The sequence below is a fragment of the Macaca thibetana genome, chromosome 10 (genome assembly GCF_024542745.1).
Source record: "Macaca thibetana thibetana isolate TM-01 chromosome 10, ASM2454274v1, whole genome shotgun sequence".
Taxonomy (NCBI): domain Eukaryota; kingdom Metazoa; phylum Chordata; class Mammalia; order Primates; family Cercopithecidae; genus Macaca; species Macaca thibetana.
In genome coordinates this window covers 35,910,236-35,926,225 of record NC_065587.1, presented here as the reverse complement: position 1 = coordinate 35,926,225, position 15,990 = coordinate 35,910,236, and the positions used below count along the sequence as shown (strand labels likewise).

Sequence of the window (15,990 nt, the reverse complement as noted above, 5' to 3'; positions counted from 1 at the left end):
TCAGCACCTCCTCCTTCCTCCTCCTCTCCACCTCCTGAGTGCCGGTACCTTCCGCACCTCCTCCTTCCTCCTCCTCTCCACCTCCTGAGTGCCTGTACCATCAGCACCTCCTCCTTCCTCCTCCTCTCCACCTCCTGAGTGCCTGTACCATCAGCACCTCCTCCTTCCTCCTCTCCGCCTCCTGAGTGCCTGTACCATCAGCACCTCCTCCTTCCTGCTCTCTGCGCCTCCTGAGTGCCTGTACCATCAGCACCTCCTCCTTCCTCCTCCTCTCCGCCTCCTGAGTGCCGGTACCATCCGCACCTCCTCCTCCCTCCTCTCCGCCTCCTGACACTCGGTCAGGGAATTGGGCTGTGCACACTTGGCACAAAGCATCTTTTGGTATTTGCTGGCTATTTTTTCTTAATATAACTTTTCTTCTCTCAGGTAAACTATCCTTTAGACTATTGTGGAACGGAATAGTAGCTGAAAGAAACTCACTCAGCCACCTGGCCACGCTTAAAACTCCTCTCTGCCTGATATATGCATCCCTTATATAAGAGGCCTGCGCTGGTCCTGGCTGCATTTCTGACTAATAGAGCTCCTTGGCTTCCAGCAGTGCACAAGCTGGACGACACCACTTGGCCTGATTCTGTTGGTGGCGAATTTTTGTGTGTTCCAACCCTAACCCTTTTCCCTCCTTGGCTCCAGCTGTTGGATTCTCAGAATTCCTTTCCTCCTTTGGAGTAGTTCTTTGGGGGAGGGCGTGGTGGAGGACGTGCGGGTGGAAATGTGAAGTCCTCGTGGTCTGGGAGGCACCACATTGTCAGAGCGTTGGCCAGTGTGGATTCACTGTGGGTAGTTTGATATGTGTGTGTCAGCGGCGTGGTTCAGAGTAACTCCTAATATTTGGAGATCCTTCAGCTGGATAATAGCACTTCATTTACTTGTGTTCTGATCTGAGTATAATGTCTTTAAGCTGAGAAGGAGAATATTCTAAAATAGTCTCTGTGGGATTTTTCCGTCTGTTATATAGAAGGTAGCGCTGTAATGGTTGCCGCAGAACATGGGCAGAACGTCCTCCCGTGTTGGGCTGGAAGGAAGTGGTTGCTGCCGAGCTTGTCTTGAAGGTCCTGGGTGACCAGGCCGGCACTCTGCACGTGGGCCTTTGCATCTGGTGTCACAGTGGGAAGCTGGTGTCAGAAACTCAGGCGGTTCATGGCACATTGACCTGGGTGTTCTAGGGACCCTGGTGGGCTGTGTCTTTCGGGCTGCGTTGAACAGTGATCTTGCTGGGCAGCGGGTGTTCTCTAGGTTGGGACAGTGACGGTCAGTGATGGACAGTGATGGACAGTAACTTTGCTGGGCAGCGGGTGTTCCCTAGGTTGGGACAGTGACGGACAGTGACCTTGCTGGGTAGTGGGTGTTCCCTAGGTTGGGTCAGTGACGGTCAGTGACGGTCATCTGGTCATCTGGTCATCCTTGCAGTTTGGGCATCAGGCAGACGCACGGTGCAGACTCAATCTGAAAATAGTCTCAGGAGACTTCAGTGCTGTTTTGTAAAACCAACTGACATAAAGCTGCCGGGATCCTATTTCAAATAAATAGTGTTTCAGAGAGCTTAGTGCAACACTTAGCATCCTGACCCCTCTGGGGAAGCATGTGGCTCAGCATGGAAGCATACGGCCAGTGCGTCACCTGGCAGAGGCCATTCCCCTGAGTTCTGTGGGGAGAGCTGTCAGAGTAGAAGGTGGTTCTGCCCAGACGGCCCAGGCCGAGGGTGGTGGTTTCTGCCTGGACCGCCCAGGCGGAAGGGATATGGCTCAGGAGGTGGGGCCTGAGGATGTGGCCACTGCGCGTGCTCCTCCTGGCTGGTGCCCCTCCTAATCAGCTTCAGGAGGTGGGCCGTGGGTGTGCCTCCACTGCCCAGAGCTCTTGCAGAGGAAGGCAGTAAGAGCTTCCTGCTTCCTGACCCACATGTCTGTAGATCCTTTCAGCCAGTGGTGCCCGGAGGAGGGACGGGAAGAATGTGGCCGGCGGGTGGAGGATAGCGCTGATGCTTGGCCCCATGAGGCTGCGATGTGGCCACATTCTCCTCAGTGGGTCGTGTCTGAAGGCAAGAGCAGCTGTGTTCTGTGAGTGGTAAAATGATTGCCTGTTGCATTCTATTTATAGGCAGAGCTAACTAAAAACCTCAGTGCTGAGAGGGGCATTGTATGGATCCTGCAGTTACAAGCTGGTTCACTTGGAGTTGTTTTGGTTGCAGGTGACAGAAAGCACGACTCAAGGTAGCATCAATCAAACAGGGAGGTGGGAGCACTCACCTGGCAGAGAAGTCCCTGCCCCCACTGCTGCAGCCCAACAGTGTGGTCCCGTATGGGTCTCCCTGGACTAATGGCTGTGGCCGGGGAGGTGGTGTGCTCTGGCCAGGCCTGGATCACTTGTCCACCCTGAGTGGGAGTGGGGGTAGCCCCCAGAGGAAGACTCAGGAGAGGGGGAGTGCAAGGATATCCACCAGATGCCCTGTGCTGCCCAGGGGGCAGCTCCTGGCATGAGACAAAACTGCTATCTGTCCAGGGCTCTCTTCCTGGAAGGTCTTAGGAACTCCCAAATGGGTGCTGGCTGCGGTTGCCCGGCCTGGTGCCCTCAAGTAGAGCTGAAACTAGTTACTGGGTGCAGATGCTGGCTCTGACCCCTGCCCCTTCCTCCTGGCTTAGCTTCCCCAGCCTTCTCGTCCTCTGAGGAATGTGTGTGCCTGCGTGTTTGAGGCTCTCAGAACAGGCCTGCAGCGCTGTGAGCCTTGGAAGGGGACCTCGCAGCTGCTGCTGCTACCTCGGAGGCCCAGGATGGGACTGAGAAGGGGAAGGGAGAGGTCAGAGCCACAGCTGTTGGGCAGGGACCTGCTGTAGGAAGAGAAGGCGGGAGAGGAGCTGGTGGTGGCCTCTGGTGGTGGCCTCAGGCGGTGCAGGTGATGCCCATTGTTTCCAGGGCCATCCCAGTTTGGAGGTTCCCGTTTCCAGAGGAGGTTCCCTTGTGACCCCTCGTTTCCACACCCAAGCAATGCTGAGGGCTGAGGGACCCCCAGGGGCTTGAGTGTGGTTTATGGCACGGCAGGGACTGACCACAGTGGCACATCGTGTCAGTGTTCAGTGGACCCTCCTTATCGTGTGGGTGGTACTTACCCACCCACAGGTCACACTCAAGACCCGCATCTCATTCCAAAGGCTGGGCACAGGCGGCGGTTTTCTCTCCAACTTCGGTTTCACCATCCCCACTCTTTAGGCACAAATGCAGGTGCTGTGAGGACTTTAGAATCCTCTGCTGCAGGTGACTTTGCTTCAGCGAACCATAGAACGTTCACATGGTTTTATGCATTTGTTATTTCAGGGAAAATCAAAGTTAAAGATGTCTTCAGAATTTGCATTTTGGGGCCAGGCATGGTGGCTCACGCCTGTAATCCCAACACTTTGGGAGGCCGAGGTGGGCTGATCACGAGGTCAGGAGATGGAGACCATCCTGGCTAACATGGTGAAACTCCGTCTCTACTAAATATACAAAACAATTAGCCAGGCGTGGTGACGGGCGCCTGTAGTCCCAGCTACTCAGGAGGCTGAGGCAGGAGAATGGTGTGAACCCGGGAGGCGGAGCTTGCAGTGAGCCAAGATGGCGCCGCTGCACTCCAGCCTGGGCTACAGAGCAAGACTCCGTCTCAACAAAAAAGAATTTGTATTTTTGAAACTAAATGTAGCAGGTCATTAGTTACTTATACCTGATGTTTTATTAATAAAAAAAGAAAAAAGATAAAAACAGCCGTGGTTCCAGCTGCACGGAGTCTGGATGGGAAGTGTATCCTCTGGGCTGGGTGCGGTGGCTCACACCTGTACTCTGTCATCCAGTGCTTTGGATGACATCCGAGGCGGGCGGATCACCTGAGGTCAGGAGACCAGCCTCAACATGGTGAAACCTTGTCTCTAAAATAAAATAAAATAATAGGCCGGGCGCGGTGGCTCGCACCTGTAATCCCAGCACTTTCAGAGGCCGAGGCGGGTGGATCACCTGAGATCAGGAGATCGAGACCAGCCTGGCCAACATGGTGAAACCCTATCTGTACTAAAAACAAAATTAGCAGGGCGTGGTGGTGGGTGCCTGTAATCCCAACTACTTGGGATGCTGAGGCAAAAGAATCTCTTGAACCTGGAGGCGAAGGTTGTAGTGAGTTGAGATTGCACCACTGCACTCCAGCCTGGGCGACAGCAAGACTTTGTCTCAAAAAATAAAAAGAAAAGAAAGTGCGTCCTCTGGGCCTTGGCTGGGGGTGGGCACGAGAGAGCTGTGCTGGGATGTGCTGCCGGGGCACACTTGGTGGGTCACACACACTTGTCAACTAGGGGCTGGAGTGGTGGCGCTCAGCTCACACGGGCCTCCTGCAGGGGGTGGCGTGGAGGGCCTGTGAGTAAGTGCTCTGGAAGGCCCATCATTGGGACCTGGTGTCGCCAGTGGGAGCGGGCAGAGCCTGCACCTTCTCTGGCGCCAGTCATCCCAGATGCCACTCAGTCAGGGCTTGGCTGGGTTTGCCAACTCTCCAGGTTGGCACTGGTAATGCCAAGATGGCCCTGGGAGCCTGTCTCCATTCAGCCTTGAGTTCCTGGCTTCGCTGAGGGAGGAGCTGTGGGGAAGGTGGTCGTGGGTTCGCATTTTGGACTTGGTTATGTCGGAGGCTGCCGTGTTTTGTGTTTACGGTGGCAGCTGGATGAGGGCCTGCGACTTGAGGTGTTGGCTGTCATGGTGGGCCCAACAGTATCCCTGCAGCCACAGCATCCTGCCTGCTGCCCTTTGCCCGTCCTGCGGACGCCGAGGCCCCAGAGCTTTGCTTTGGTGGGATGTACCCATGTGGGTGGACACTGGAGGGAGCTGGAGAGGATAGAAGCGGGGCCTTCACTAGGGGCCGGGGCAGACCCTTGCACTGTGAAAAGAGGCCTGGGAATGGAACTGTCCGATGCTCTGAAGGCACACGGGCCCCGCTGTCTGGAGCAGGGGCACCTTGCGGGCTGCATGGCCACTCTGAAGCTCGTTCCCACAGCCGTGGTTGAGCATTTTCTCCCCTCAGCACAGTCTCATTGGGAAGAGGAAAGGGAACCTTGCACGCATGGGCCGGTCAGGGCACCGAGAGGCCTTTCTGCTCTGGCATTGCCTGCCAGGCGTGCACCTCAGGGGGCCCGTCCGCTCTCTAGCAGGCAAATGGGGCATCTTCTCTGTAGTCAGAGGGGCTGTGAGAAGACAGGAAAGTGGGCTTAGGAGGTGTCAGGTGAGGGGGTGGAGTTGGATTGTGAGATGAGAAAGCAGCAGCATCGCGGGGCTGGGGGGCCGAAAGTCAGCAGGGTCGCTGAGAGCTCAGTGAGCAACACACAGGCTGCTCCTCGCTGCAGGGGCCTCTGGGGGCCGAGGGGCTCTGCGCCTGCACCCGCTCCGTACACACCTGGCAAGTGTCCACCCCTTGCCCCGGCTCCTTTCCTCAGTTTTCCTCGGGCGTGCTCCCAGTGCTTTGTTTGCTTGGCTGAGGGTGGTGACCCGTCCATGCTGTCTGGTTGATTTAACTGGTATGTCTTCTTCCAGCTACAAGAAGACTCAGGAAACTCTCTCACAGGCCGGACAGAAGACCTCCGCTGCCCTGTCCACAGTGGGCTCTGCCATCAGCAGGAAGCTTGGAGACATGAGGTGAGACCCAGCCCTGACCCTGCTGCCCTGAGACCTGGCCAGGAGTGAGGTGAGGTGTTGGAGGCACTACAGGAAGCCTGCCTGGAGATCAGGTCTCAGACAGTGGCTCGGGGATGTGGCCATCATGGCCCTGACCGGTCTGTGTGGGACCCTTGCCTGGGAGGCTCGTCCATCCCCGTCAGCTGCTTTTCTGTCATTTCTGTGTTCTTCAAGGAGGGTCGGCCGCCAGTGCTTTGGGTAACTTGTGGTGCTCAGGGTTGGTGAGGGACGAGTCTGCACCTCGAAGCTTCACTGAGAGGCAGCGACTGCAGCCTGGGGGTCAGAGTCAGGTCAGGGCGGGACGGCAGTCCTCCTCCACCTCCAGGACAGGTCAGGGCGGGACGGCAGTCCTCCTCCATCTCCAGGACAGGTCAGGGCGGGACGGCAGTCCTCCTCCACCTCCAGGACAGGTCAGGGCGGGACGGCAGTCCTCCTCCATCTCCAGGACAGGTCAGGGCGGGACGGCAGTCCTCCTCCATCTCCAGGACAGGTCAGGGCGGGACGGCAGTCCTCCTCCACCTCCAGGACAGGTCAGGGCGGGACGGCAGTCCTCCTCCTCCATCTCCAGGACAGGTCAGGGCGGGACGGCAGTCCACCATCTCCAGGACAGGTGCTCGGCATGGTACTTCTGAGGGCGTTTCCCAGGTCTCAGAGAGTGCGGTCACACTCAGGAGGTTCTGAATGAGCCTTCTCTCCCAGAGGCTGGTGAAAGCCTCCTGGCCATCAGCGTTCCCTAGCAAGCAGGGCCAAGGAGTGAGCAGGGCCGGCGCTTTGTGGCTGGCACGTTTCCTCTCCCTTCCCTGCTCTAGGCTCCCTGACCACAGCATGGTGATGAGGGGATTGAGCCTTGAGCCAGAAGCCTGGATATGATGCTTGGCCGGACTACCTCCTGGCTGGGCACCCCGGCTGGGCCTCGGGTGGGCCTCTTTCACACGGGTTGTAGGAGCGGATGATGTAGGTTGTCACCATCACCAGCATCCTGGCCCCAACTTCTGGATGCTGCTGCCCACCCTGCCCTGACTCCTTTCCCATTCTCAGAACTGGTTTTCTGGCTTTGGGATCTCAGGGAGTGCCTCCCTGCAGTTCTGACCCAGTTCTGGCAAAGATGGGTGCAGGGTTCCTAGAGGACCGGTGAGTGGGGCACCGTGCTGACCCCACCCAGTGCTCCCCTCTTCCCCTCTCATGGCCCCTGCAGGATTCAGAGATACGTACATCTCCTGCTGGGCCGGCTCCCTGCCTGCCTGCCTGCCTTAGGTTAGGTATGTCCTGCCTCCCAGCCTGTAGTTGCCAGCGCTCTCCCCTGACCACTGAGCCACAGGCCAGGACATAGACAGCCACACACCCAGGGACCCACCCTGCCAAGCAGAGGGGATGGCCACTGCCCAGGAGCTGTGCCCACTTGTATTTTTGTTTGTTTGAGGTAATCTACTCTCCCATCGCGGCGACTTCTATTTCGAGAGTTTTAAACCTCTGGAGAAGCTGCAGTCATCAGTACGCAACGTGTGTGTTTCCTCTGTGCACCCTCGCACGCCCAGGGCTCCACACTCCCCAGCAGCTGGGACTTGGGGGGTCCTTGTGGGGCACCCTCCAAATGCAGGTCTTCCCCACTGCTGCTGCGCTTTGGACCCAGGAGGGACACCCTGAGCTCCAGCTGCACTCAGCCTTGCAGGGCTGTTTTCTTCCCGAAAATGCCGGTCTCACCACAGAGCATCTTCAGGAAGCAACGGGTGCCTGTTGTGCCTAAATTATGCCAGCCATCGGGGGCGTTTGCCCACTCATAGTGTCCACACTCCCTTTTGAGTTTGTTCAGAGCATCGTGGTGGAAATCCAAGGGTCAGGCGGAGCCCTCGGCACTGATTGACAGCCGTGCACAGGCCAGTCCTGGGGTTTTGATCTGGGCGTTTTTTTGTGTGGCCTGTTTTTCTCTGGAAGCACAGGGACACGGTCCCAGTTCTCTGTCTGCTGCTCCTCTGATGGGGAGGAGGGCTCTCGCGCTTTGCTCAGTCCTGGGGTTGGCAGCTGACCCCTGTGCCGTGTAGCCTCAGGGCATGGCTGGCAGTGAGCAGAGTTCCTGTTGCAGTGACTCTGGCACAGCTGTCAGTGTGCCTGGCCACACTGTGCCACGTGTTTGCACGTGTGCCCTGGTACGTGGGGCCAGCTGGGTGAGCGGGGCCTCAGGCTGACCTGGGACGAGCCAGCTCGCTCCAGTTGGCCGGCCGTGTTCACAGTGCCCGTGGAGAGGTCCTGTTTGCTGGTGTGTCTTGCCCTGCTTGCTCCTCCATTTATGTTTGTAGTGGTGGTGTGACCTCTGACGTCTGGAGCCCCTGGTGTATCCCCATCATCTCCCCAGGCAGTCACAAGTCGTTTCTGAGGTCTGGGCCCATCTACCTCTTGACCTAGAGACTGAGGTTGGGAGCTCACTGCTTCCTGAACGTGAAAATTGGGTTCCAGGAGGTTTATATCGAGTTTAGGGCCGATGAACCCCACGGACCCAGCTTACTCTTGCGTGGAAGCCCCTCGGGACAGCTGCCCAACACCCACGTCTGATGGGCCCGTCTCAGGGCAGCCCCGGACTGTGAGGCCTTTGGTGTGCCCTGGGGCATAGGTGATGGGGATGGGGGAAAGGGAACTGGATTTAGGTCAGAGGGGGGCGTTTACACCAGGGTCAGGTCACCATCCGACTCCGTGGTCTCAGGACCGCGGGCGAGCTGAGCGTTTATCAGTTCTTCAGTGGCTGCCTCCGTGTCGGAGTGGGCCTGGCTGCAGTGAGTGGCGGCAGCTGCCCTTGGACACACAGGTTTCCAGGTTGGTGTCTGCGTGCATGGACAGAGCTCAGAGCAGAAGTGCTCGGCGCCAAGGGTGTCCCACATGCTCCCACAGTGTGTGTGCCTCCTCAGCTGACGCGCTTTGGGGAACGGGCCGCTCTCGTTCTGTGGAGCTGGCCAAACCCAGCTGTCACGCTGTGGCACGTTTCATATCTTTGTGCTACTGGATGGGGCCAGTTGCGCTCCAGGTGCTGTGGCTTCTTCAAATAGGTGTGCCTTGGGGCATAAGGCGTGGACAGGGCTTGGACCCAGGGACCTCCTGTGCACAGCCATGAGCCTAAGCAGTTGCTAGTCGTGAGCTTGCGAGAGCCTCCTGTTGAGTCAGGACTTGAGGAGACTGGAGACAGGGCTGCTCTCGCCGGTGGTATGCGGATGGAGGAGCCGTCCTGGAGCGTCTTCCCCTGCTGGGCCTGGCTGAGCATGAGCAGGGGGCCTGGGGCTCCCTGAGGAGGGCACTGAGCGGGTGCTGGCCTGCCTTGCTTACACTTCGTTTCCTCTTCTCTCCTGCTGCCACCTTCCAGGGCTCATCCATTTTCACACTCCTTTAGGTAAGGCTGAGCTTGGACACACCTGTGGAAGACTGTTCTCTGGATTGGGGCAGGGGGGCTCTGGCAGGGCCCGTGGGCAGCTATGCTGGTAGAGGGCTGGTGAAAGGGGGATCACCCCTTCCAGGACAGCAGTCCCAGCCAGGCAGTTGCTGCCTCTCGGGGAACAAAGCAGCAGCGTGGGATCGACGCAGAGGCCCCTCCGGAACCCCCCGGCCCTTCTGTGTCCCTCCTCGTGCTTCCCATTCCCACCCAGGCTCACGGGCTGCCTGCTCCCGGGTCAGTGAATAACTGGCCTGGCGTCCACGCCTGAGTTTACTTCTGAGAAGGAGCCTTTTCATGGGGGAGGGCTGTGCCGACTCTCACCACCTTCCTGTTCGACATCGGTCCTGTTTCCTTGTTTTCCTTCAGATGGAGTTTTGTCTTACTACCTGTGCCTCCCACAGGGCCCTCGTGTGGGCCAGAGCGGGCTCCTCTAGGCCAGCCTGGGGCGCCGCCCGCACCTGCACTTCTGGCTGGAACCGGGAGGTCTAGAGCCAGGCCCAGAGCAACCTGTGATTTCATGTGTTTTTACCTGACCTGGTTGTTTGTCTTTTGCCAAAAGGTCCTTAAACTTGCCGAAGTCAAGTAAGGACATCTGAAGGCTGCTGGTCCCAAATACTTTTCAAAAGCCCAGGCCTGGTCTCCTCACACTTCCTATGGTAGTGCCCTCCTCCCCCAGTGCTATGTGCTGGGCAACTTGGGGTGCCCCCCGTGAGGCCGAGGGCGGACCCTGGGGTTGAGTTTCCTTCAGGGGCGTGGTGTGGAGGGGCAGACTTGGGGTGCCCCCCGTGAGGCCGAGGGCGGACCCTGGGTTGAGTTTCCTTCGGGGCGTGGTGTGGAGGCAGCAGCTTGATCCGACTGCCAGGAGTGGGGCAATCCCAGCTCTGCCCATCCCCGCCCAGTTGGGGTTGTGTGTGGATCTCGGTGTTAACTCTTGCTTCCTTCTCTGCTTCTGCCATGCTTCCAAGCAGCAGCTACTCCATCCGCCACTCAATAAGTATGCCGGCCATGAGGTAACGTATGCTCGCTGCAGCTCCAGAGCCGGGTGTCTCTGGTGGGGGTTGGGGCGGCTCCCGCCGGTCACACCTTGCCCTTCCCATATCCCTGGATTAATTAAGGACGCCATTCCCTTGGCAATCTCCTGATGGCTAAGGGCTGGTAAAGACCCCCTCTAGGCTGACGAGGAAGCTGGTAGGGGTCAGGCTCTCGACCTGCAGCCTCCAGAGGAGATCCTTGTGTCAAACTCGGCCGTGTCTTTTCCAAGTTGTCCCTGGCTGCCTGCAGCGTCAAGCTGGGGTCGGGTTGGAGAGGCTGGCACACAGATCCTGGCACTTGCCCTGGTGGGCTGTCAGTCAGGACACTTTATGGGTCTCAGTCTTCGTGGAAACACCCAGAGCTATGGTCCCTATTTCGTGCCTGTGCCTTCAGGCACTGCCCTGATTCTCAGGAGAGTCCTGTTCTCCTTGTGGGGACTCCGGCTGGGTGTCACAGACGTGCTGGTCTCTAGAGGCCCCGGGCCTGGGAGGGGTATCTGGTTCTGTGGGAGGGACTGAGTGGGATGGAGCTGGCCTGCTTTCTCCTCCTCTGTCTCCTTATCACTCTGCTGTCCCAGAAGTGTCCTTGGTCTTCCCTTCGCTTCTCTGAGAGATGTGCGTGAATTCCAGACTTTTCATAACCTCAGTACAGGAGCCCAGGGTGTCCCCGTAGGGTACAGCAGAGGGGGGCCGACATCCCCCCAGCTGCACAGTCGGGGTTTCCAGTTGCCTTGTGTGATGTCTGGACCTGTCCCTGTGACTGTTGGGCATGACCGACCTCACTTCTGACCTGGGGGGTCTCTGGAATGACCTGGCTGTCTCACATTTTTGCCATGAGATCTTGGGATTTTGTTAGGGTCCTTTGGAGGCTGGCCCTCGCCCTGAGGCCCTTCTGAGTTAGAGGGCAGCACAACCCTTTTCTCTTGACACCAACACTCTTCCCTCTCTCTTGAAAGGAACTCTGCAACCTTCAAGTCATTTGAGGACCGAGTTGGGACCATAAAGGTAATTGTACCTGGACTGTTACTAGTCATCGTAGACTCACATGCCGTTGTAGGAAGTAATGCAGAGAGGTTCCTTGTGCCTTTTACACAGTTCTCTCCCGTGACAACATCTCGGAAAATCCTGTAGTGTAGCCTCCCCACCAGGACGTTGGCACTGACTCAGGACACAGAACGTCTCCACACTGCCCTTCCCGGTCCCCACTGCCCTTCTTGGTACCTTCTTGGCCGTGCCAACCTTCCTCCCGCCCTACCCCCGGCAACCCCTAGTCCACTCGCCCTTCGTATCGTTGTGTCATTTCAAGAATGTCACGTAAATGGAACGATACAGTGTGCAGCTGTTTGGCATTCACCGTCTTCATTTGGCATCGTCCTCTGGAGGCCTGTTCAGCTGGTGCCCGTCTGCGATCTGCTCCCTGTTGCTGCTGAGCAGGGTTCATGTCACATAACCTTTTGTAGAGCACTGAGCATGGGCCTGGGGTCTGCCTTGTGCTGTGTGCTCTGTCTCAGGTTTTTCTGTCATCTTTTCTCTCCCGTAGTCTAAGGTTGTGGGTGATCGAGAGAACGGCAGTGACAACCTCCCTTCCTCAGCGGGGAGTGGTGACAAGCCCCTGTCGGATCCCGCACCTTTCTAAGCCTGTGGTCGCTTCGCCCGCTGCAGAGCACACGCAGCACGCCCTCAGCATCCCGCCGCAGCTCTGTTCAGCGGAGCAGCCAACCAGGCGGATGAGCAGAGCCGGCTTTGAGGACAGTCCTGCCCATCCACATGGAGATGTGGCTGCCGCGTTCGCATGAATTTAGAGAACACAGTCTTGTACACAGATGTTTTACACTCAAGTTTGTAGATGAAACAGATCACTGTGCTGTCCTTCCCAGGGGTGCAGGAAGTGGACAGGGTGGAGGATTTGAAAGAATATTGAGCCAAAGCCCAGGCTCCCTTTGGGAATCATGTTAGCCCATCAGAATGTTGAAGGATTGAAGAGTTCTAAGCATCAAATAAGTGGCATTTTCTGACTTCCTCCTCCCCTTCCCTGACTCACAGAAGGAACACAATCACCCAGCAAGTCCTACCTGTTACACAATCTTTTATCTCAAAATGCCGAACAAGAAAACTGTCAGTTTTCTGAGACCCCCAGAAAGGAAACTGATCATCAGCAGCTGCCTAATTGTCACGCTAATCTAGCTTTAACGGAAGCAAATTCATTCTTTTTTAAATGCAGTGGACTTTTCAAAAAGTTTAAATTAGGCAAAGCAGCTTTAGCCTCATAGAGAATAGTATGTCTTTGGACTCAAGCTGAAATACAAGCCTTACATTGCCTTATGCTTTATTTCTTTATAATTTTTATGTGTATATAGATGAGAGTTCCTTAATGGTTGTGAGCACTGTGTGGAATTTTACACCTGGTCTGCGTGGCAGCCTGTTCCAGTTGGGGTGTTTGATTTCATGCACACTCCATCCCAGTGTACAAAACCTGCTTCTCTTCTCAACCGTGACAGCTCCCACTGGCTCCCCTGCTCTGCCCCAAAGGGCTCTTGAGCCGCTGGGAATGGGGGGGCCAAGAGAAGGAAAAGCCTGTCTTTAGCACCCTTTAAAAGAGCTGTGCCCCCGTTCTCAGTGCTGCCTTTGCATGGGCCTGGCCCGGCTGGCACTCGTCAGTGACTCCAACCCACCTGCTTGCTGCATTTGGGATGAAACGACCCCACAGGTCAGGTGAAGCGTGGGGCATGGGCATCGGCCAGGATTGCTGTTGCCTTTTTCTCAGGAGCTACAAAGATCTCTTCCTGTTACTAAGTGATCACACCCCAGCAGCCTCTCGCTCACACCAGGGCCCTGCATGTCAGATGGCATGGTCTGCAGGGGTAGCTCTGTGCCTTAGTGGCTCTTGGCAGGACACTGAGGGCCTGCCTGTGGTGTGCCTGGCTCTGCCACTCCCAGGAGGGGAAGGGCTGCTCAGCTCAAAGTGTCCTGTTCGGTAGAGCAAGTGTCCTCTGACAACTCTGTCCCCAGACAGTTCAGACACCCCTGGGGATGGCACTCCACACACGAAAAAGATGCAGGGGCCAGGGAACCCCAGTGCTTGGTGCCCTTTGTCCAGGGTTAAAATTGGCCTGTGGGGTGTGGTGTGAAGGCAGGTTGTGCGGGTGTCAACTGATGTATCTTTTCCTTAAGGTTATTATAATAATGGGTAATTTGTCAATAAAGCATTCCTTTGGGGGAAAGTCTCCCGTGGCTTGTGTGATGTGTCGTTCAGGACAGGACCGTGATGAGTGGTAAATGAACCGACACGCAGCACCTGCCCTAATGAGTCCGCAGTTTTGGGATAGGCAGGCAGGGGACAGTCCCAAAGACGACGGGCAGGTCCTCAATGCTGGGACGACAAGCGGAGCCAGCTGTGAGGGGAGAATGGTGTCTGGCTACCCTGTGAAGTCAGACCCAGAGTCTTGGGAAGAGGAATTGAAACAGCCCTGGGAGGGCGAGGAGGAGCTCACCAGGCTCCAGGTTGGGCCAGGAGCTCCAGAGGCTTCGCCAGCTGCCCCTGCAAGCACTGAGCTGCTGCTGGGCACACCTGTAGTCCCAGTCATTCTGGAGGGTGAGGCAGATCACCTGAGCCCAGGAGTTCAAGACCAGCCTGGGCAACATATTGGGATTCCAGCTCAACTAAGTAGGCCGGATGTGGTGGCTCATGTCTATAAGCTCAGGACTTTGGGAGGCCAAGATGGGAGGATCACTTGAGCCTGGGAGTTTGATACCAGCTTGAGCAATGTAGCCAGGCCCTGACTCTACAAAAAAGTGAAATAATTAGTCCCAGCTACTCAGGAAGCTGACCCTTGAGTCCAGAAGGTTGAGATTGCAGTGAGCCATGATCATGCCACTACACTCCAGTCTGGGCAAGAGATTGAGACCCTGTCTCAAAAAAATAGTAATAGTTGTAGGCCACGTGCCGTGGCTCACGCCTGTAATCCCAGCACTTTGAGAGACTGAGGTGGATGGATCACAAGATCAGGAATTTGAGACCAGCTTGGCCAAGATGGTGAAACCCTGTCTCTACTAAAAATACAAAAATTAGCCAGCGGTGGTGGGCGCCTGTAATCCCAGCTACTCGGGAGGCTGAGGCAGGAGAAGCGCTTGAACCCGGGAGGCAGAGGTTGCAGCAAGCCGAGATCGAGCCATTGCACTCCAGCCTGGGTGACGAGAGTGAGACTCCGTCTCAAAAAAAAAAAGTTGTAGTATAGAGTGCTGTGCATTCGAAAAGCCACGTGCTGGCCATCTTGCCTCTGGTGAAGAGCTAGACTGCATCAGACACAAGTGCCAGGAGCCCGCTGGGCGGAGGTGGGTGGAAGTGGGCAGGGCCCCACTACCTGGGCGAGCACGTGATGGCTGTCGGGTTCGTGTTACTCCATGCTCAACGGCCTTCAAAGGCTTGACCTCGTTCTGGGGACGAGGGACCACTTGGAATAATAGTACCTGAAGCCTCTCACGTGCTGAATGAACAGGGCAAGTTTGGACTCTTTGGCTCAGGTCAGAAGACAGCCAAGACGGCACCGATGAAATGAAGCAGGGTCCTCCCTCGGGGCGGGCTCCCACAGCAGCTGCTGTGGGAAGGATCCACCTGCCGCTGCGCAGAACGCTTGCTTCTGCGGGTTAGACGAGTGCACCTGTGGCTCCGGGATGTCCCATGGTGGTGCAAGGGCTGCTTTGTTGTTAGGGTTTTTTTAATTTTATTTTTTTTATACGGAGTCTCGCTCTGTCACCCAGGCTGGAGTGCAGTGACCGATCTCAGCTCACTGCAAGCTCTGCCTCCCGGGTCCACACCATTCTCCTGCCTCAGCCTCCCGAGTAGCTGAGACTACAGGTGCCCACCACTACACCCGGCTAATTTTTTGTATTTTTGGTAGAGATGGGGTTTCACCATGTTTGCCAGGATGGTCTCGATCTCCTGACCTCGTGATCCGCCCACCTCGGCCTCCCAAAGTGCTGGGATTACAGACGTGAGCCACTGCGCCTGGCCTTGTTAGGGGTTTTAAGGTAATTTACAGGATTCTAAAGTCAAAACTGGATACAAAGCCATGCTCAGAAACAGGCTCTGCTCCCCACCCACCCTCTGTCATGACTTACTGCTCATCCTCCCAGTGTGTTTCAAGCAAAAGCAAGCACCTATGAAGATGCTCTCATTCCCTTCCTTTCCTCGGTCAAACAGTGGTATACAGTGTTCTGCACTTTGCCCCTCCTTCCCACTAACACACTCCAGAGTGCTCACTGCGTCATCTGTACAGACCCTGAGGGGCGGCCAGGCGCGGTGGCTCACGCCTGCAGTCCCAGCACTTTGAGAGGCCGAGGCAGGCGGATCACCTGAGGTCAGGAGTTTGAGACCAGCCTGGCCAACATGGTGAAAAAATACTAAAAATACAAAAATACAAAAATTAGCCAGGCGTGGTGGCACGTGCCTGTAATCCTAGCTGCTCAAGAGGCTGAGGCAGGAGAATCACTTGAACATGGGAGGCAGAGGTGGCAGTGAGCCGAGATCATGCCATTGCACTCCAGCCTGGGCGATAAAGCGAGACTCTGTCTTAAAAAAAAAAACAAAACTTGAGGGGGCACCTCCACTCTCCCCTGGTTTGGCACTTTGCATGTATCCATTCTTAGTCTTTGGCGTTCCCATTGGAAGACTCCTTTAGTGGGAGCACCAGACTTCGGAGGTCAGAGGTAGCCAGGCTGACCCCAGATGGAAGAGCAGGGAAAGTTAGGTGGCCTTGAATTGTATGGTACATAAGCCCCAGTACAGCAGGGAGCTGGCACCAATAAAGGGTG

At 56.5% G+C, this 15,990-nt stretch overlaps 3 protein-coding genes across 8 annotated transcripts in view; all 3 read left to right on the top strand.

Moving 5' to 3' along the window:
- TPD52L2 (TPD52 like 2) overlaps positions 1-13,400 on the top strand; it is a 30,621-nt gene extending 17,221 nt beyond the window's left edge. For 2 of the 6 annotated variants that reach the window (XM_050746313.1, XM_050746316.1), the window contains 5 exons: positions 5,593-5,694; positions 9,080-9,106; positions 10,117-10,158; positions 11,136-11,184; positions 11,720-13,400. In XM_050746313.1, coding sequence (XP_050602270.1) covers positions 5,593-5,694; positions 9,080-9,106; positions 10,117-10,158; positions 11,136-11,184; positions 11,720-11,815 — 316 coding nt within the window. In that variant the 3' untranslated portion in view covers positions 11,816-13,400. The remainder of the gene's footprint in view (positions 1-5,592; positions 5,695-9,079; positions 9,107-10,116; positions 10,159-11,135; positions 11,185-11,719) is intronic. The other 4 variants (XM_050746318.1, XM_050746314.1, XM_050746319.1 and 1 more) reach the window with 2 other exon arrangements.
- Positions 1-15,990, top strand: part of PRPF6 (pre-mRNA processing factor 6) — a 180,601-nt gene that overhangs the window by 24,432 nt on the left and 140,179 nt on the right. The gene's annotated exons all lie outside the window — the stretch shown is intronic.
- The window catches only part of DNAJC5 (DnaJ heat shock protein family (Hsp40) member C5), a 217,063-nt gene that overhangs the window by 159,131 nt on the left and 41,942 nt on the right, over positions 1-15,990 (top strand). The gene's annotated exons all lie outside the window — the stretch shown is intronic.